Here is a 20,140-nt window from a genome sequence, read left to right on the forward strand (position 1 = left end):
TCTGATCTTAACTATTAGTCAAAATCATTCATAATTTCTGCTTTTTTCTTACACAAAAATGAGAAAATTTCATATAAATGAGGTTTATTCACCATGAATTCCAAAAAATAAGTGTAAAACTAGTTTAAATAAATAGGTCTAGTGATTAATATACTGGTGTTAATGGAATGGAATGGAACTTTGAAATAAGCGACAAAAACGTTAAAAAAAAAAAGCAAGCATAACGTGGGCAAAAAAGCCCTAAAGTGCCTAGTGTCTAAAAGATTGTTAATTTTGACCCGGGAGGACAACACAAGGGTTAAAACGCAACAAGTGTAATATTGTAATGTAATGTAAATGTAATTTTACTGCAAGTTGGTAAATATAAATTATTCTTAATTCAGGGACAGATAGGGGTAATGGAGGTTGCAGCAAAGTGCACAGAAGGTTATGTAGTGCTTTAAATGTACTTGTTGAAAGTAAAAAACTAGTCACAGGTCTGTAGTCTATCTGCTGTTTGAAAACTATCCTTGATCAATTATTCAACATGGTAATATCAATTTACTGTTTGCCTGTTTTAGCCGTTACCATGGCAGAAACTCGTGCATTATTAACCATTTGGGTGTCAAGTTTTTGTACTCGGGGTATTTTCAGCCCATTTTGACACGTCGATGGGGATATTATTGTTTGATAATTGCATACCACTATGGCTTAGGCTGAAAGAGCACGTCTGGCTTCTCTGAAAGGGATGTGAAACATGTAAGACAGTCTTATATTTCAATGGAGGGGCCAAAAGTGAATCAGGAGAAAGAAAAGGCTGGAAAAACAGTTAGGTTTAGAGTAGCATCTGCCAACAGCGGCCGGGTCTTGGCGGAGGTGTTCAAGGATGAAACGGCCTGGTGCGGCTCAGGGTCGGACTCGGTGGACTCTGACTGCACCAGCAGCCCAGAGACAGAGCAGGGGAGCCTGCCCCCCACCAGCGAGGCCAACAGCCACCTGAATGGTCTGGTGGTGGAAACTACCGTGGACGAAAATGGCTGTGAACCTGATGACCTGCTTTTGTACGCCAGTGCCAAGAGAGAGATGCTTTTCAGCAACAAACGGATCAATATCTGCAGCAAGAATGGGACCATACGGGGAGTAAGGAACAAAGTGAGCGCAGGCCAAGAGCTTTTCAACAACCTCTCCATCATGTACTCTGTAAGTAGCTCTGGCATAGGTGGAACAGAGTTTCAAAATGGTTTATCGCTTTCTTTTTATTGCATGTTGATTCTGCTGTGGTCAGATTGTTTGAGCCAAAAAAAAAGAGAAGCAATTCAAGGCTGTTTCTTCATGCATGTGAACATATCGGAATTGAAGATGATCTAAAACTATGAATCCCTTATAAAGAGTATTCACCTTGGTGAGGTGCTTGTTCCGTCATAACCTTTATTCTCTTTCCCTTTAAGGGTTCCCTTCGTCATCAGAAAAGGAGACCCTGGGAAAAGGAGTAAACAGTTTGGAAGTAGCAGTTTAACACAATGTTGTCAACAGGAAGAAATAGCCCCGTGGCTAAAGATTGTCTTGCAGTGTGATTTACACTTAATTAACAACTATCCGGTTAAAACAAACTCTTCATATAAGGAGGGTTACATCTTTACGGCCTAGTCCGTTCAAGTTCTTTAATTTAGATTCATCTCCCTGATAAGGATAAAAACAATGTTAATGACTCACTTTAATGCAGTTGTAAGCACATATACGTGTCTTTCAAAGGTGCACTATGAGTTCATGCATGGTCACTTCTGTTGACGTTCCAAGTAAATTCAAAACAAAACAGAGCAAGCTCTCCCCTCCCCCCATGTTTCCGTAACTGTCATGACTAACTGACTAATGCTACGTTTACACGTAGCCGGCTATTTTCATAAACGGACATTTCAACCTCTCCATTTTTTTAAAAATAACATCGTGCACAGCTGTTTTCAGAAAAGTGTTCGTTTACACCAGGGGTGGCGAACCTGTGGCTCTTGAGCCGTATGCGGCTCTTTGCCTGCTCCTGTGAGGCTCTTCCTGTTTGGCTGGGGGCTGTGTCATTGGTTGATTGTTGTTTTTAACTTTTCTGAAACATACAGTATTTCAGATAAGTAAAAAAAAACACATTTGAATGCATCTGCCAATACATTTGCCAATTATTTTAAAATGGAAAATAATGCAGCAGAGTTTTGAGGACAGATTCTGCAACCTGAGGAAAAACAGCGGCCACAGATCACCTTCCTCGTTAACCCTTTCACTGCTGAATCTGATTGTTTGAAAGCCCCTTTAGTGACAAATGAGTGAGAGAGTTCTTCGAGTGGCCACAACCGAGTTCAAGCAAGACCTGAAAAGGATTGTGGATAACAAAGACTGTCAGGTTTCCCACTGAGTCAATCTAAGTGAGAAAAAAAACTATGAAAACTGCTATGTATTATGACCGTCATTAGATCTGGAAGACACTGTTGCTGTTGTAGTGTGGACGTGCATGTGTTGTGTGGCTTTTTGCTATGGTGCGGGTTTTTTTTGTGGCTCTTTATACCTAACTGGTTGGCCACCCCTGGTTTACACGTACCTGTGTATATATGCCTTCAATGCCGTCATGAGCATGCCAAACCTGTAGGTGGCAGTGTAACAAGAAGCTCAAGCCCACGTTAGCCAGTCAGAATCCCGAAAATACAGCAACGAATGACTTCCTCTCTCTTCTCTTCCTCACTTCCTCGGCTGCCTAAACCTCCGTTTGTCTCAGTTTACATGCAAACATGCAAACGTGCAAACAAAGTTTTCCAAAATCTCCACTCCGGCCGGAGGCTTTAGAAAGACTCATTTTCAGAGGCAAATTCTCCGTTTGCGTGTAAACGAAGGGCACAAACGAAGGGAAATGTCTTTATTTTTCAAAATAACCATGTACGTGTAAACAGGGCCTAACTGTCACTAACCCCCACCCCCTCCCCCAACCATCTTGTCGGTGATTGGCTGGAACATGGTTTGTTTTATTTTGGTGCACAGGCTGTGCCTCTAGTGTTTGTTTGACATTTACGACCCCTATGTTGTCTCCTGAGACCGGGCTTTTTCACAGTGTATTCAGGGGGCAGGCAGCTAGCGGATCAAGGAGAGATGCCTACGATTTGAGACAAAAATGAAATTCTCAAACTCATAGTGCACCTTTAAGTTCATACAGTTATACTCATTTGAAACCTCTCACATGAACCATTTCTAAATGTATAAAACATCAACAAAACAGTAAATATGTGTAACAGGTTTTTTATGGATACTGATAAACTGTGCCCATGCATTTATATCACTAAAGGCAAGTAGTCTGTCACTTAAACAACTAAACAAACTAAGTTCATTTAAACCCTCTGAGACTTTGAATGGGTTTCTGAAAATGTTTTTGTATTTTTTTAAGATGTGTATAGTTGTGGCAGAATTTCATATGATTTTGATATGTGGTGGAGTCTCTTTCATATAGCTGAGTTATGTAAACATGCATGTTTTCTAAGTATTTTTTAATGCCGTTCATACTAGACTTGTTGTCCTTCATGTTATTTCTAATCCATAGTTCCACATATAAACTGTAACTATTAAAACTTTACTTTGTTTTAAGAGGTTGATGTTCTTTCATTTAATAAACACTTACAAAGGTTTAATACTGAACACGCTGCAGTGAAACATTACTAATGTAATGCAAATCAGTAATGTAGGTGCTGTAGTTTAGATTATCTCCTTGTTGGCTCCATAAAATACTGCAGTCCACAGCAGCACAAAATCACATAACCTCCAAGATTTATCAAGTGAAAATGTAAGACTGAAAGTGCGGATTCTATTCTATCACTGCTTTTTTTATCAAACACCTAACAAGAAAAGTGATATTTTTACCTAAAATTGCATCATAATGATAACGCAGGTTAGGAACACTTTCTAGCACTAATGTATAATTTACTTTATGTTGTGTGTTTCAATAGCATTAGTGGATATTTTATGTTGTAAGGTTTAAAAGAGAAAATCCACCACAAAATCGAAACAACATTTTTTTTCTGTACTAAAGCAGCTTCTTGGACCAGTTTAATTGGGATATATAGCGGCATTTTCTGATTAACAACCCATAAGTTCCACATTTTAAATACAATTCATTTTCATGTAATATATCACATAGAAAAAGTGACTGAGCAGTGAGCAGACATAGCCTATTAAATCATCATAAAACACTGTTAATGGACCACCAACAAAAATGTCAACTGACCAACTATTCAGTAAGTAAGTATTCAGTCTTGATGCTCTCTCCAGCTTAGCCACACATCTTCTCTATTTGTAAAGAATCAGAATCAGCTTTATTGGCCAGGTTTGCGTAAACAAATTAACTCCGGTTAATCTTTGCTCTCAAAGTACAACACTCACTTAACTTAAAGAATACAAACAGAAAGGACAGTAAGAAATATAAAAAATACTGTTAAGTATACAGTCTAACAATACAATAGAATTTACAAATTTACAAGAAATATACAATAACAATTGAAGAGAGGGAAGGAATAGTGCAATATCATTATATAGAGATAGAGATTTAAGATTCAAATATAAATATAAAAAATTGTAACTCGTCATAACTTGAGACTTTGAGACTCAGTTTTAGGGTGGAGCTCCCTTTAAGTGACAGATATATGCAACAACATTTCACCGTACACCTGCCTCAGTCAGCACCACGGACAGCGACCGTGCCCAGCTCTCCGCAGACCGCGAACAACGGCGCCGTCACCTCCTGCACACTGATGGTAGCCTGCATACACAGCGGGGCCGGAGGGGCAGGGCATGCTCATTTTGTAATGACTACCAGCTAATACAGCATGATCTACGATTATGTTACTGCGGCACTGACGGTTAAACAGTAGAGGGCAAGATGCTGGATATCCTATAGTAAACCCCCCCCCCGCTTTTATTTTAGTTTCTCTCAGCCACCGGAAAGATCCCTTTATTTTGATCAACATGCCTCCGTCGACTCGTCTCGGGCTTTTCTTCGGGTGGAGTGGCTCTAAATGGTAACAGATGTAGCGCGCGTCTCACAAGTAGGGTCTCTGCAGAGCAAGGTAGTGAAATCTCTTCCTCTTCCTACTCCACGCCCTATCATTATTAGGCTATCAATAGCTGCCCAGCACCATGTCCCCTCTAGCATCGGCTGCGACAGCGAGTGAAAGCAGCACGACCACCGTTTTCGAGGAGGACACCAGAGAGGAGGTATTATTTTCTAGCATCCCTTAAATGAGCAAATGCCTTTTTGTGATGTTCTGATTGTTTAGATCTTGGCGCAGGGGCTTTAACGGATCCATGTGCACAGTGTGCAGAATGTAACACACTGCAGGGGAATTATTTGCAAGGGATTAGATTTTACAAATAATATCCATGGTTACAGTTTGACATAGGAGAATTGGTATGATTTTGTAGGCTACATTAACCATTTCAGAGTAAAATGGTTGGACACGTGATTGGTAATCCTAGCATCTTTACCTGTCTTTCATCTGTCATCTGCTGTAGAGGGCCAGCATATCTCTCTCCTGCACTTTGCTAATGGCATGAAATGTCCACAGAGCTGAAAGAACTTTCTTGTTATCTACTGTCTTTGCAAGGGGATTTCTAATATAAGAGTGATATATATTTGGATGACACGTTCATTACATTTTAGCCCAAGTCTGTTAATAATCCTTATTGTGTTGTCAGATGTTGCAGTGATTAATCAGCAGTGATGTACACTGCAACAAGCAAAAATCACATTTCAGGTAGATAATAAAGTATATGATAACAGTTTGTATCACTTCCTCTTTTGTTTTGTTTGTGCTTTGACTCAACAGCAAAGACCCCTGAAGCAATCTCTGAGCAAGTCACTATGTCGGGAGAGTTTTTGGAAATGCCTGCTCCTGTCCATTCTTATGTATGGCTGCATGGGAGCGATGGTTTGGTGTCATGTCACCAAGGTGACCCGCCTCACCTTTGATAATGCCTTCAAAGGGAAATCCATGATGTACCATGACAGTCCCTGCTCTGATGGCTATATCTACATCCCTCTGGCCCTACTGGGCATGCTCTATTTAGTCTATCTTGTGGAGTGCTGGCACTGTCATGTGAAGAATGAGCTGCAGCACAAAGTGGATGTGGAGGGCATCTATGAGCGCAACCAAAGAATGCAGCAAGCTAAACCCTGCATCTGGTGGAAGGCCATCAGCTATCACTATGTTCGCCGAACACGACAAGTCACGCGCTACCGCAATGGAGACGCTTACACTAGCACCCAGGTTTACCATGAACGTGTCAACACCCATGTGGCAGAAGCTGAATTTGACTACAATCACTGTGGTGTCAAAGATGTTTCAAAACAGCTGCTGGGCTTGGAGAAGTCTGCTCTTACGAAGATGCGGTTCACCAAGTGCTTTAGTTTTGCCAACGTAGAGTCCGAGAATTCCTACCTTACACAACGAGCAAGGTTTTTCACCGACAATGAGGGTCTTGATGATTACATGGAAGCCAGGGAGGGCATGCACCTAAAAAACATTGACCTGAAGGAGTACGTTATTGTGCTGCCTGACCCAGAGCACCAGCCCTGGTATCTGTCCCACTATGTCTTCTGGTTTGCCTCATTCCTCACTTTCTCCTGGCCTCTCAGAGTCTTTACAGAGTATCACACTGCATATGTCCACTATCGTGTTGAGAAGCTCTTTGGGCACGATTACCTCCCTGTGACCCCATGTGAGGATCGGCCATATTGCCGTCGTATCCCTCGTGTTAACACCATTGACAGTACAGAGTTGGAATGGCACATTCGGTCCAACCAGCAACTGGTGCCCAGTTACTCAGAGGCTGGCCTGATGGACCTGGCCCAGTGCCCGACCAGCTTCAGTGGGATACGTCAGAATTGTGAGCGCTGCCACAGAGCCATCAGCTGCTCCTCAGTGTTCTCCAGAAGCGCCCTCAGTATCTGTACTGGTGCCAGCTCCCGCATCCCCTTCAGCGGCAGTCGCTTCTCCTTGGCGCGGCGCTACGGCTCCCAGCGCAGCTGCTTCTGGAGGAGCGGCAGCTTGGATGACCCAGAGAGTCCCAGCGAAAACACCCGCTGTCTATCAGAGCGCCTCAACACAGATGATGAGGAGCCCCCAGAATATGATGATGCACTTTGCTACCCAGTGCTCATTGTCCACTGTAGCGAGAATTGCCACAACCACAGGTCTTTCCACAGGAATAGCTCCTGTGTGGAGACTTCCTTGTGACTATGCAGTCACTGACAAAACACAGTGGCATTCCTGTAGCATACAAACACTGCAGACACAGAGACAGAGTGTGTAAACAAGTCTTAATGTGAGATACACAGATTCATGCTGTATTGTCATGCTATCTTAAACAAATGCCTGAATCCTGAATGTGAATGTGTGAATCACCAAAGCAATAACAGTGATTAGTGAGTGCAGAACAAAGCGATGGTGGTATGTGAACCTACTAGGATACACACACATGGTAAAATGATATGCCTGGCTTCCAATGAAAACCAAGCAGACAAAGACTGTTACACTGTACATGATTGCCATAGCTTTTAAGGTCTCGTATGTGCTGTACGTATGAAACTGAAGCTGCAGTTACCTCATAAGACCTTTTCAGAGGCCACGGACAAGATGGGCATGTTTAAACATCTCATTCCTTTAGTAAAATCTCAGTAACACAAAAACATCACAGCTGACCAGTCAGATAAATACAGCAATAACTGTAAAACATAAATACCATCTCAAGTGAAAAAGTAAAAGGAGAAATATCAATGAAATATGTTGCGCTTATGCATTTTACAAAGAGACATTTGGTCAACATGGAAACCTCCAATCCAAAAGAGACAAGTTATCTCTTGGATACTTTTACTCATTGTTATACCAATCTATGATGTATGATATTTTACATTACTTATGTGAATTTTACTTCTTTTTTTTTTTAATCAACATGCCTCATATATTTCTACTTCAGTTAGTGACTTTCTGCATCCTCCAGAATGCCTTTTGACAACTGCAGAAAACAGGTATAAACTTAGTTTCAGCTGTGGGCTTCATGTGGTGTTACATAGTTAAAGTTAGTAAAAATAGTAAAAACAGAGTGAGAAAAAATGAGACTTGTGCTACTCAGAGCAAACCTGTTTTGCTGTTTCATTGCATTCTGGTCTATGTAAGCTACTTTGGTATAACTATGATGCTTCTTCCACAATGGATTTCTCCCTATTTGACTGTTGACTGTTGGTGCTATATGGCAGCTCCAGAGAGAAACTTACCTTTCTTTTGGATGTTGATGTTTACAGTTGATGTTTTTTTTTTTTTTTTAAAAAACCTTTTTGTCCTACAAACCTCCACTGTAGATGTTGGAATGATCTAAATGTGATGACACATTGTCACAGTTTTGATATATGCAAGGAAACACAAAAAAACAGAGTCAGAAAGGCTTTTAACATTGTTACAGGGTTTTAGGCTGGATTTTGTGCTTTAACATTTTACACCTGATTTGTCTTGACTGACCCAGAAACTGGAACATTGTTGGAGCACTAACACTGTCTAGTCATGTGAGCCTTCACCATAACAAACTCAAACACCTCACACACATCCATTATAAATTAAGCAAGTACATTCTGTCTTAAATAAAATAAAAAATTCTAACTACTGCCACGATAAAACCGGCCTGCAACTGTGGTACAAACTCATATAAGTGTCATTGCATTTATCTTCTGGTCAGAAAAGACAGACAGGTTTACGTTGAATATACAATACATTTGAACAGTCACATAAGTCACTACTATTATCATCATCATCTGTCAAACAACAAATCACAGTGTGGATTTAACTACAAAAAATCATAAAGTCATTAAATCCATGCTCAAATGTGCATCATTTACTTGTGCTAAGATAATTTGTTAATAACCATAAAACATACCTGAATGTAAACCACCAGCATATATGATATATTGTACTATATGCCCATTATGTGTAAAGGAATATTTGCTCAATTTTGTATCCATAAAATGGTGATTTACTGTCCAGTGTATATTGAATATGCTCAGATACTGAAAGAGAAGAGCACAGCACAGCGCGCACACACACACACACACACACACACACACACACACACACCATGTTTCCTAAAGAGACTTTGGATGTTAACATGTGATACATCTGGAGGATCCCTGACAATTTTGAGTGGAGTTTACAGGCAGTATATGCAAGGATGTAAATGCACTTATGTTTACACATGGACATCACACAAACTTTATACTGACTTTTTAACAGGAACATGTTGTATGCATCCTAGCAAATAACATTGTTTTCTTACATTGTTTTTAAATAATGTGGTGACACCAGTATTATGCACTTGAAGTGACACTAGAATTGTAGTGAAGCTGAATGTTGATGTAAATTACCCTTACAATAATAAAGTATTCCAGCTGATATATTGACAAGTGCTTAGCTGCTTGGGCATAAAACAATACACAACCCTTAAAGTTCTAGTAAACTGTTACAAATGTTCTTGTTGTCATTATAATCAAATGGGCTGTATACATAATTTGAATAATACATTCTAAAATATATATACAAATGTATCTTATGCTGGGAAAATAAAAGTTGCAATAAATGTTTCGGGCAAACCGATTTATATTTAAAATTTGTTGCTGGCTTGGATCCTCACACACACACACACACACACACACACACACACACACACACACACACACACACACACACACACACACACACACACTCACACGCACACACACACACACACACACACACACACACACACACACACACACACACGCAACTACAAAAAACTCCGACGAAAATTTAATTTGAATTATTATTAAATTAAATTTATTTAAGATTAACCATTCACCTTGACGATGGCTAACATTTAAATATATTCTAGTCTTTCTATATGGTATAAAAACTATTTTTTACATTGTATGACAATAAATGAAGAGAAAGGTTGACAGCGATACGGACAAATTGTGTGTCTTTACATTCACCTGTAAGTATCATGCTACAATTTAAAATTAATATCCTCGTTTTTTGTTTTGCATAAAAACATGAAAAAATCCCAATGTGGTTTGGTGGTGTTCCCTCAACAGCTCGGCAAGGTACTGTCTCCTCCAGCGCGGTAGGTGGCAGCACATTTACATCGTCTGGTAACAGTAACAGTCATATGTGCCGACGAAATACTGTATGGTAACAAGCTATGAAAGGTTATTCCATAGGTGAGTGGACTACCAATTACTTATTGCGTGTTAGCAAATTCATTATTAGCATTTAGCAACACATTAAAACAGCCTGTAGTATTTATTGGTTAGCAAGCTCGTGGTGTGTTGCACATGGACTGAAGTAATGATTCCACGAGTTTACCGAAGAAAAGTAAAGCTAGTTAGCCCGTAACGTTATCAGCTTCAGCTCAGTTTCAACTTCAACCTGAACAATGTCAAGCTCAATCAAGCAGAGGCATCCTTTGCATAAAGGTACACAAACAGCAGCTCATATTAAAAGACAAAGTATAATATTCCTCAACTGGTAAAGCGCTACCTTTCATAAATATTTGTTGTCAGTCATGGTGCCAATAAAAAATGGTGGCGTAAAAACACCCCACTTCCGGATAATCAACAAACGCAGCATTAATAGTCAAACTGAAGTTTGTGCCCCTCGTGCTGTCATTGTTTTACAGAATAATTAGTTTATTTTCTTAAATAAAACATCTATTGTTACACGAGCGACACAAACCGGGGCTAAAAATAATTTTTTCACTTGGCTGTTACTTTGAAGGTAAATTTGGATTTTGTTGGAGAGTGTTGCGGACTTTATAATCCAATTAGTTTTACCTTAGTCTTTAAAAAGGTGCTCTAGCAGTCAAACAAGAAAATACTTCACATTTATCTAATTACACAAGACAATTATTAGTATGAATGCTGACATTGTAGTTTAAAATATGACGTTATGGGAAAGCAAGTCTAAAATATTGATGTTGACAGTTTATTGTTGACCTTGTAAACAGAAGTTGACGAATGATTTTAAGAAATTTACAACATAGACTCCTGATGACAATAGCTTAGTCAGTTACTCGTATGCCTTGACTCTTTACGCTGAATGCATGTTTTTAATTTTAATGAATTTAATGTAACTGATATTGTTGATACCACAGTCAGGACATATTGACTTTGATACTTCAGTTTGTCACAGCGAAATCAGTATTTTAGCATAATGCTTTCTAATGTCCATGTTTTTCTAGTGACTGGGTGGAGTGCCAACATGCAGAGTTTGGTGGTGCAGGCACTTGCCATGAGGCAGCTAGGAAGGTTGAACCCCCGCCATCTTCTGGCTGCTGGATATGGACTGGGCCAGACTGAATGGTGTCCCAGGACCATCCACACACGCCAGCTGTGGGGCTGCTCGGCTTTCCCTGCCCTTGGCTGTCACAGGCCTGCTCTCCGTGGCAGAGATGCTGTCAGGGGTTGGTCTGTTCATCATCTGAGGTTTAAAAGCAACAAGAAGAAAGGTGCTGCTAGGACAGCACAGGTGGATGAGGAGGAAGATGAGGAGGAGGATAAAAAAGACCCCGAGGACAGTGATTATGAAGATGAGGTGGATGAGAACCCAAATCTACCAAAGGACTATAAAGACATGGAGAAATATGTGCAGTCTTTTCGCTATGATGTCATCATGAGAGCTGGCCTGGACATGGCGCGCAAGTAAGCCACTGCCTGTTGGCTGCTCTCACAGATTTGAATACATTTTTTTTGTTTCTTTATAGCTGGCTAAATGTAAAGAAACGGAGGCTAGACTGATAAATTCCCAATCAGTTTTTTTTCAAAAAAATGGATATCAGCCAGTTTTTGTACAACATATTTGTTGTTTGTCATGGTTTTAGTTTCCCATGTTATCAGTGGCGTTCCAGTATCACAGGAATTATTGATAGGGTTTGGGGGGATTTTGTTGCATGAACATGTTCAAATGTAACTTGTAAACAGCAGGGCTTTAAAAACCCTTTCCTTTTTCCAACATGAGTATAGACTAACTGTCTTTTGTCTTCTAACAGTAAAATTGAGGATGCCTTCTATAACAACAAGCTCAGGCTAAATGGACAGAAACTCATCAAGAAAAGTAAAACGGTGAGTGATGTTTGACTACAAATTACATATTCCTACACTAAATACTCAGTCTTTCCACTTGTGTCTTTCACCTCATTTCTCATTACTTGTATTTTTTTATTTTTTATTTTATTTTAGGTAAAAGTTGGGGACACCTTGGACCTGGTACTGTCTGAAAACCGAGAAAAAAACACTGTTACTCTGATGAGAGTCATCCTCCAAAGGGTTTTTGGTGAATCTAGTACCACAGAAAAGTACAAAGTTGCCATAAGGCGCTGGAAATGTATAGAGCTTTCCAAAGATGATGCCTTAAAACCATGAACTTGAATAAGACAGTGTTGCCTGTAATACTAATAATAATAATAGTATATTATATAATAATAGTGAAGGCGACAATAGCTGCAGAAATGAATGCCATAAAAAGTTGGATCTCGTATGGTTTACAAAGCAGTAATGTAAAGGTTAATGGTTTTCAGTTGTTGTAGACATTAAAGGGATGGATTGGACATTTTGAAGTGGGGTTGTATGATGTACTTATCCATAGTGTATTACCTACAGTTTGGAGAAGCAGGCAGGACTACTGACACTGAAGCAAAGCGATGCACTGCTGTGGACGGAACCAGCAGTAAAAACGTATTTAGCCACCTAAAAAAACTAGTTTAGTTTTAGTTTACGCCATATTTTCAATATTTTCACTATTTTACCTTGCTGTGCATTTTCTCATATTTACATTAGGGTTGCACAATTAATCAAATTTTTATCGAAATCGCAATATGAACTAGTGCAATATCCAAATCGCAGGGGAGGGCGCAATATTTGTTGAAGGCAAAATATGTGTCAAACCATTCTCAAATAAAGTATTGTGGTGCTGCAGAGACATCCCGGCCTACAAATCGTATCCTACAGACTAAAGAAATTTTTGCAATCGCAATATCGGTCAAAATAATTTTCCTAATATCGTGCAGCCCTCATTTACATAAATGTTTTCTGTATAACTTCCGTATTCCTAAGCATAAACGCAACTGTGCCAAGCGTAGATCAGCTGTTTGGGTCAGACTTTCAGCGGTTTGTGGAAGACAACAAATACAAGAAAATAAAAAGGAGCTGATTATGACAGCAATGACGAAAAGCCTTTTACTTTGGAGATGAGAGAAAACCTTTATGAGCCAGAGTATACAGAAGATGAACTTTTGCAGAGGGAGACTGAACGGTCGAAAGAGAGAGAGGGGAAACTTCGGTGGAAATGTAGCTGATACAGTATACTGACTATGGATAAGTACCTCCTAAAACCCCACTTCAAAATATCCAAACTATCCCTCTAAGCAGTTGGGAGAGGGTTGGGAGAAAGATTTTTAACGTTGACCTTTCCCCACTACACTGTGAGACTCCCCCAATAAAGGTGCACGCACAAGTTGATCAGTTGATTTTTTGGCTAAGTCCTGGATCTTCGCAATCCTACCTACAGCACCTTTAGTCTTTATTTGATTTTTCAAAAGCATATGTTATAATGGTAAGAACTAGTATAAGTATTGCTTACTTGTGTTGTACAGAACTTGTTGGGGAGTGTTCAGGAGTCACTCCTCAGGGTGTCAGTGTCCAATAAATCCAAGTTACATACTTCAACCGGAACAGTTTAGTGCCATTGTGTAAAACAGTCCAATCATAAGTCATACTTATAATTGTGATTTTATTAGAAATAGGTTATCATGATCCATTGTCATGTTAAATTGTCTTTACAATATAAACTTCTATAAGAAGGCTTAACATAAGCACATTGTTGTTAAAACAGTGGTGGCACAATGCTACATCAGTAACTGAAATGGAAATATATCACATCCTTGTGATTGTGATTCATTTTTATCCATAGAGCAAATATGTCATCTATGCTATTAGCTACTATCATTGTTATGCTTTTTTTAAGGCTACAACATTATAAACAAAGTATGTTAGATAAACTACGACAGTTTTGGCTTATAAATAGCAGTTTTAACTCTTTATCCAACATTAATAAGACTACATAAACTACAGCATCTACTGCTGTAGTCAAAAAGGTAAAATATGACTTTAAGAATAGTATTGAAGAAACTCATAACAGCTTGGCTTCATCCTACATAGGACAGTTTGAAAACAATGCGGTTTCAGCTTATATACTGTGCAATTATTTTTTATTTCAACAGGTGTTGCCTAACTGAAAAGCATTGTAACTAGGACACTGCGCTTGACCTCTTGGCCTTCTTAAGAATGTCACACTTCTTACGATTGGGGCGCCGGCAGCGTTCGTCAATGCTTGGCACACATTCATAGTGCCACACCTCCTCCATCTTATCCACAGGATACACTGCTTCCACGTAGTGACGAATCAGTCTGAGGCGGACAGGGTCGAGCTGCTTCTTGTTGCAGGCCCCTGAATGGTTGTACTGCAGCCGCAGGTTCTCCTGGGTGAAGAGCTCAGGGAAGAGGCGCACCAACAGGCGGGCAGCAAAGTTCCCAACAGACAGACTCTGCTGGACGATTTCCCGTACCTCGGTGTCTGAGAGCAGGTAGATGGAAGGTACAGGGAAGTCAGGCTTGGATACAGTCAGTTCATCCAGGGGGATTTTACAGAAGTCTTTGCTACTTTTCTCAGGAGGTAAAGAGGGCATATCTGGATCCTCCCTCATGCTGTCTGGATTGAGCTGGTTCAGCTGGCAAATAAAGTCCTGCTCTGACTCTTGACCGTACACTTTGCGTTGCTGCAGGTAGGATCTCCTCTGCTCCGTGTCACGTCTCCTGCATCTCTCATCAAGCTTGCCCACAAATTCCAACATCCACACTCTGTCGTTCTTGGCCCGAGAGTAGACTAACTGCACATAATGACGGATCAGATTTACACGAACAGGGTCGAGCTGTTTTTTACCGAGAGAACCACTGCAGTTGTACTGCTTCCGTGCGTTGTCGTGGGTGAAGAGTTCAGGGAACATAAGCACCAGCAGCCGAGAAGCAAAGTTCCCAATGGACAAGCTACATTCATAGTTGCTCTTCAGCTGCTCCCTGGACAAGAGGTACTCCTGGGGAACAGTAAAGTCAGGAAGAGGAATCTCCAGATTGTCAAAATCCACAGGTGTAAGCAGCGACTTCTTGGACTTGCGACTGGGCCTTTCATCATCACCCACCTCTGGAACCCTAATAATAGAAACATCCTCAGGAAGGCTGGCCAGGTCATAACCCTCATCGTTGATATTGTCAGGTTCACTCCCATTGCCATTACTGTGAGGACCCTCGAGTGCATCCTCCATGTGCTGAATGCACACCTGAAGCCAGCTGTCCTCAGGCACATTTGGAAAATTAGCTTCCATATACCTTCTTATTATGTCCATCTTGTCAGAGTCCAGAATCAGCTGCCCCACACTACTGAAACTGCTGGAGCCTTCTGGCATTTTCCCCTCTTCGAAAACCTCCGGGAAGAGACGGTGCATAAGAAAAATAACAAAGTCCTCAGGTGAGGAGAACTCATCCAGCTCCTCTGTGGCTAGTGTATTGAAAGTAAGGTCTGACACAGCCAGGCTGCTTTGCTGGTTATCTAAAGAGATATGCTCCTCCTGGCCCTGCTCATTGATGAAACGATAGGTTTGAGGATGCTCAGTCTTTATCCCAGCACCGGTGAGTGTCTGCTTCCTGAGCAGCCGAGCACTCTCCATGTCCCTCTGTGCCCAAAAGCGATTAAACAAGTCGTTAATCTGGAGGAGGCATTCTTCCTGCCAGACACTGTTGTTTTTGACCGAAGGGTAGCATACCTCAACATAGTTACGTATCAGCTGCAGATGTAGAGACTCCAGTGTTCTCTTGCTTGCCATGCATTCATGAGAGCACTCCCTGGCTTTGAACAGCTCTGGGAAGAGATGCACCAGCAGCTGACAGCCAAGCTCCCCAGCGCTGGAAGTCTGCTCCATCAGCTGATTCAATTCAGCACTTGATAACAGATATTCAGGAGGAGGCTGGAACTCCGTCTCCATCTCAGCTGGCTTGATCTGCTTCTTTATTCGCATGACTTCAAGGGTTAACAAGTCCACTTTGCTATGCAGTTGTGTCATGCTTGTATTGAGGGTATTGAGAATGAGAAACATTTTCTCAATCAGCGGATAAAGGCTCGAAGAGTCTGTTGACGAAGCTTGCCCTAAAGCGTCTATGGTGGGAAGGGTCTCCAATGGGCCATTTTCCTCTGAACTTTGGAGCTTGGATGAGAGGATGCTGCTGTAGTGGAACTGACTCCCGGCACCATGACTGGCCTGCTGCTCCAGATTTGGTGTGTGCCTCTTCTCTGAGATCCTGTGGGAGATGCTGAAGAGAGGCTTTCTGTAGGACACTCTGGGTTTCTGCTGGACGTAATTTCTCCGCTCTCCAGTTGTGGTGAGGCAAAGAGGCTCATGTCTGCTGCTCTCGTCTAACAAGTGGCATCTCATCTAGACAGAGTGAAAACCATTCAAAACACACAGACTGTAAGAGACACCTTGAGCTAAACAACAAGTAGGACATGCAAAAGGAATAGACCGATTATTGGCCCTGGACGATTATCGGTCCATTTTTTGGCAGTTTGCAGATTATGGGTATCGGTGTTTTATTTGCCTGATAACCGATAGTTAATTAATTAAAAAGTGCACTACTTTGGCTCCGCTACAGCTCTGCGTCTGTCCCTCTGCTTCGGTTTCCCTGAGTCCAGACTGATCTCAAGAAGTGGCGTATGTATGACACGCCAATTCGTATGCCATTATGGCGTGTTATCAAGACGCATAATCGCTTTTTAGCATGTTTATCAACGCCGTTTGGCCTCCATTGACTTACATTACCTTGCGATTGCGTGTCAATTTACGCCGTAGCGAGTAGTATGAAAGGCCGAAAATCCGCGTAGGGAGGCTGTTTGGGGTGGTGGATGGTCAAACACTGTTGCCCCTGGCAGCCGATAGCGTAGGATCCCAAAATGGTGGGCGGGCTCAGACACCTCCCAAATCGTCATGTGACAGCAAGCTACCATGACGTTTGTCCTCATTCTCAATACGGCGTAGATATACACGTGGATAGCTCAAAATGCAACGTGCTGTATACGGCGTAGACATAAACGCGGCGTAGACATACACGTGGATAACTCAAAATGCATACAGATAACACGCCACTTGGCTTTAGAAAGTGGCGTGTAGGTTTACGCGAAGTCATGATGTGACGTTGCTGAGTCTGACTTAATGTCCCGCCCACAACACTATCCGACTATCTTTTACTGTGTATTATGTTAAAAGTTTCTAATTTAATAAATAATTGGGTTAGCTTACCTCACCAGAGACTCTGGCTCTCTTGCTGCTGGTGGACTGGTTTGTGTAAGGGCCTATCTCTGCAGACGGCCGTTTACCAGCCTCAGTGGCTGCAGGAGATCCTGCTCCGAGTTCTTCAGGTGGCTCACAAATAGCAAAGTCCTCCGATTCCTCCTTAACGTCCTGGACATGCTTGTGTTCTGCAAATACGGAGAGATTCACGTTTTCTTTGTTAAAGCATTTGTTTTCTGGTTCACATTTATAAATAAGTGAAAAAAAAATGTAATGTAAATGTAATGTCACATTTATAAATACACATTTAATAAATACACATGAAAGTTAATAGTCACGATATTTAAAAAACAAACAATATCTCAAGATTAGCAGGAATTCAGACTTCTTTTTTTTTTTTTTTTTTTAAAGATGCACCTGACCCACATATATTATCTGAAAATTCCGGTGTTAATGTGTTTATGGTTTTTAAGCTTGAGGATAAATGGTGATTATTGGGAGAAATGGGTCTAGCTTTGCTATACTTTTATTTAAAACAAGTTAGCAGGATTTTCTATTGTTGCAGATACACACATTTAGGTTGCATACGTTACCTTTCTCAAGCATCGCTTCATCTGAAACTTCTCCATGCTCAGCGGAATTCATAGCCTGGAAAAAGAAATCACAAGCATATGAAGTCACCAACAATTTGTATTGTCAATTCATTGCTTCAGTATTGCTTTATAAATTTGAAAGCAAAAAATTCACCAGGTCCAGCTTCTCAAATGTGAATATTTTCTGCCTCTCTTAGTCTTCTATGATTGTAAGCAGATTACCTTTGGGATTTGGACTGTTGGTCTGACAACACAAGGCATTTGAAGACAAGAAGGGGTTTGGGATCTTTTGCTGGGCATTTTCACTATTTGCTTAACTTTAATAGACCAAATGCTTCATCCAGAATATAATTGGTACATTAATTAATATTAAATAATTGTTAGTTGCAGTATCTATATTTTTAAAATGACTGTTACTAATTTAAACCTTGTTGCAAGGTAACGTTAACATCTTTTTTGTAGTTGTGTGTGCGCGCGCGTGTGTGTGTGCGTATGCGTACGTTTACATGTTTTTTCCTCTCTGTTGTTTTTCCTGACTTGTAAAGTGTACAGAGACTTTCTGGGTGATGTGCACTTTAAATAAACTGAAGTTGAAGTTTCAGTAGGTGACAGACATTTCCAGAACTCAACTAAATTCCATCAAGCAATAAGAAGTTGGAATTATAGCCTACTGGATCAAAAATGGTTTTAAAAAATGCTTGATAGATTCCAACAAGTATAACACATACATCCTGTACCTTTTAAATGATAGTGTGCGAACACAGTTATGAATTCCAAACCATTAATTTTTAGTTAATATATAAACATGTGGTAGCTGGTTTGCTACCGTTATGACAGGCATGTGATCAGCTGCAGCGAAACACATTAACTGGTAATGCTGCTTAAGCTTGCGTGCTGCCAAGCAGGTTAGACCGATAAAATCTGTATGTATGCCAACTCATTTTATTTTACAAAGAACAACTAGGTACATTACTGCCAGAGACTCTACTGGGAATGCCACCGTACTCTATAGTTGCCTCCTAGCTCAATGCCTAGCTCTCCTCCAGCCTTTATTAACCAGCTACTTCCTCATTCTTCCGCCCATGAACCCTTGAACCAAAACACAAGACAAATGTGCGACTGTAACTCTTTACAAAGCCCCGTCACAAACTTGTCATTTTAACAACAACACGGGGTCTTCAGGAATATTTAAATGCACGGCGTTGCTTTAGTAGTGCAACATTTTGTTTGTGAATTTTAATGACGCGGCTATGTTTGCGTGGACGAGTACCCCCCCCTTTTCTCCCCACTCCTGCTGACTCTTGTTAAATTAACGGCAAACGCGCGTGACCGGCGGTTTGAGCTCACCTTTACGAGTCCATGCAATCCTTTAGGACTGTTAACGATGTGTTGGACATGTCTGCGCACTACCACAGTGGTATATTTGCAGGTAACTGTTGTTCTTGTTGTTGATTATATCTTTCTCGCTCGGCTTCTGTGCTTTCTCGCGTGACGTGACGTGACGGGGCGCGCGCCTGCTGTGTCACTTCCGCACAGCTGTGAGAGAGGGGTGGAAAAAAAAAAAATGCACAAAGTTATAATACCGTCTAAATGTAACAACATTGCCGTTAAACTGATATTATTATATCCAAAACACAGTACCGCACTGTGTTTATTTACAGTCATTACGTTGAGCCTCACGTGAGGAGACTGGGTCAGCTAGGCCCTTTTACCTTAAGGTGACCAGATTTCTGAGACAAAATCCGGGGACATTTTCAGCTCAGAAGCGTAAATATCTCCAAAACAGGTAATGTTTTTATCCTTGTAAACTTAAGGGACGTCACTAGACCTAGAGCTGCACTGGGGCACAAGCCATGGGCATGGTCCCCTGTAAGAAAATGTTGTTGTGTTGAATGTTGAATATGGCAAAAGATATTCTCCAAAGTTATGAATATGCTTATTTTTTTAAAGTAAGTGCTGTAGTACAACTAGCAGGAGACAAGTTATAATTGAGGTAAGTTTGGAGACACTACCATATTTAATAATTAAATTAATAAATATTTTTGTTGTAGGCGTATCTCTTTTCGGTGTTAGACGGTCCCTAAGCACGCGTCTTACTGCAGTCTCACCGCCGGCTGCTCGTAGAGACCAATGTTATT

The 20,140-nt window shown here is 40.8% G+C and overlaps 4 protein-coding genes across 7 annotated transcripts; 3 read left to right on the forward strand and 1 right to left on the reverse strand.

The window, feature by feature from the left end:
- The first annotated feature begins 326 nt into the window (after positions 1-326).
- Positions 327-1,748, forward strand: grxcr1b (glutaredoxin and cysteine rich domain containing 1 b). The gene has a single exon (XM_035994887.1). The coding sequence runs from the start codon at positions 760-762 to the stop codon at positions 1,345-1,347; it is 588 nt and encodes a 195-aa protein (XP_035850780.1). The 5' UTR covers positions 327-759; the 3' UTR covers positions 1,348-1,748.
- A 2,832-nt stretch (positions 1,749-4,580) lies between these two features.
- On the forward strand, positions 4,581-7,731 carry tmem151bb (transmembrane protein 151Bb). The gene is made up of 2 exons (XM_031321295.2): positions 4,581-5,214; positions 5,826-7,731. Exons 1-2 carry the CDS (start codon positions 5,137-5,139, stop codon positions 7,233-7,235), a joined length of 1,488 nt encoding a protein of 495 aa, XP_031177155.1. The 5' UTR covers positions 4,581-5,136; the 3' UTR covers positions 7,236-7,731.
- Positions 7,732-10,058: 2,327 nt separating this feature from the next.
- Positions 10,059-13,537, forward strand: mtres1 (mitochondrial transcription rescue factor 1). Of its 3 annotated transcripts, none has more exons than XM_035994522.1 (5): positions 10,059-10,240; positions 11,260-11,719; positions 12,067-12,139; positions 12,257-12,462; positions 12,503-13,537. In XM_035994522.1, exons 1-4 carry the CDS (start codon positions 10,222-10,224, stop codon positions 12,437-12,439), a joined length of 735 nt encoding a protein of 244 aa, XP_035850415.1. In that variant the 5' UTR covers positions 10,059-10,221; the 3' UTR covers positions 12,440-12,462; positions 12,503-13,537. The 3 variants fall into 3 exon arrangements, with proteins under 3 accessions (XP_035850415.1, XP_035850413.1, XP_035850414.1); XM_035994520.1 differs by lacking the exon at positions 10,059-10,240 and adding an exon at positions 10,247-10,495; XM_035994521.1 differs by lacking the exons at positions 10,059-10,240; positions 12,503-13,537 and adding an exon at positions 10,247-10,495 and having other exon boundaries at positions 12,257-12,473.
- Positions 13,538-13,791: 254 nt separating this feature from the next.
- bend3 (BEN domain containing 3) lies at positions 13,792-19,547 on the reverse strand. Of its 2 annotated transcripts, XM_031321293.2 has the most exons (4): positions 19,350-19,547; positions 18,003-18,057; positions 17,419-17,597; positions 13,792-16,557 (listed from the first exon to the last, which is right to left on the reverse strand). In XM_031321293.2, the coding sequence occupies exons 2-4, from the start codon at positions 18,052-18,054 to the stop codon at positions 14,323-14,325; spliced, it is 2,466 nt and encodes an 821-aa protein (XP_031177153.1). In that variant the 5' UTR covers positions 18,055-18,057; positions 19,350-19,547; the 3' UTR covers positions 13,792-14,322. The 2 variants fall into 2 exon arrangements, with proteins under 2 accessions (XP_031177153.1, XP_031177154.1); XM_031321294.1 differs by lacking the exons at positions 18,003-18,057; positions 19,350-19,547 and having other exon boundaries at positions 17,424-17,541.
- Positions 19,548-20,140: the final 593 nt, after the last annotated feature.

The sequence above is a fragment of the Sander lucioperca genome, chromosome 18 (genome assembly GCF_008315115.2).
Source record: "Sander lucioperca isolate FBNREF2018 chromosome 18, SLUC_FBN_1.2, whole genome shotgun sequence".
NCBI classification, from domain to species: Eukaryota; Metazoa; Chordata; class Actinopteri; order Perciformes; family Percidae; genus Sander; species Sander lucioperca.

What these genes read in the sequence shown, in the direction of transcription:
- tmem151bb (XM_031321295.2), top strand. Translation starts at nt 5,137, where the DNA reads ATGTCCCCTCTAGCATCGGCTGCGACAGCGAGTGAAAGCAGCACGACC. An exon ending in AGGAGGACACCAGAGAGGAG is followed by an intron (nt 5,215 to 5,825) that starts GTATTATTTTCT and finishes TTGACTCAACAG; the next exon opens with CAAAGACCCCTGAAGCAATC.
- bend3 (XM_031321293.2), bottom strand. Translation starts at nt 18,054, where the DNA reads ATGAATTCCGCTGAGCATGGAGAAGTTTCAGATGAAGCGATGCTTGAG. An exon ending in TGAAGCGATGCTTGAGAAAG is followed by an intron (nt 17,598 to 18,002) that starts GTAACGTATGCA and finishes CCGTATTTGCAG; the next exon opens with AACACAAGCATGTCCAGGAC. An exon ending in GAGCCAGAGTCTCTGGTGAG is followed by an intron (nt 16,558 to 17,418) that starts GTAAGCTAACCC and finishes CACTCTGTCTAG; the next exon opens with ATGAGATGCCACTTGTTAGA.
- grxcr1b (XM_035994887.1), top strand. Translation starts at nt 760, where the DNA reads ATGGAGGGGCCAAAAGTGAATCAGGAGAAAGAAAAGGCTGGAAAAACA.
- mtres1 (XM_035994520.1), top strand. Translation starts at nt 10,456, where the DNA reads ATGTCAAGCTCAATCAAGCAGAGGCATCCTTTGCATAAAG. An exon ending in GGCCTGGACATGGCGCGCAA is followed by an intron (nt 11,720 to 12,066) that starts GTAAGCCACTGC and finishes GTCTTCTAACAG; the next exon opens with TAAAATTGAGGATGCCTTCT. An exon ending in TCATCAAGAAAAGTAAAACG is followed by an intron (nt 12,140 to 12,256) that starts GTGAGTGATGTT and finishes ATTTTATTTTAG; the next exon opens with GTAAAAGTTGGGGACACCTT.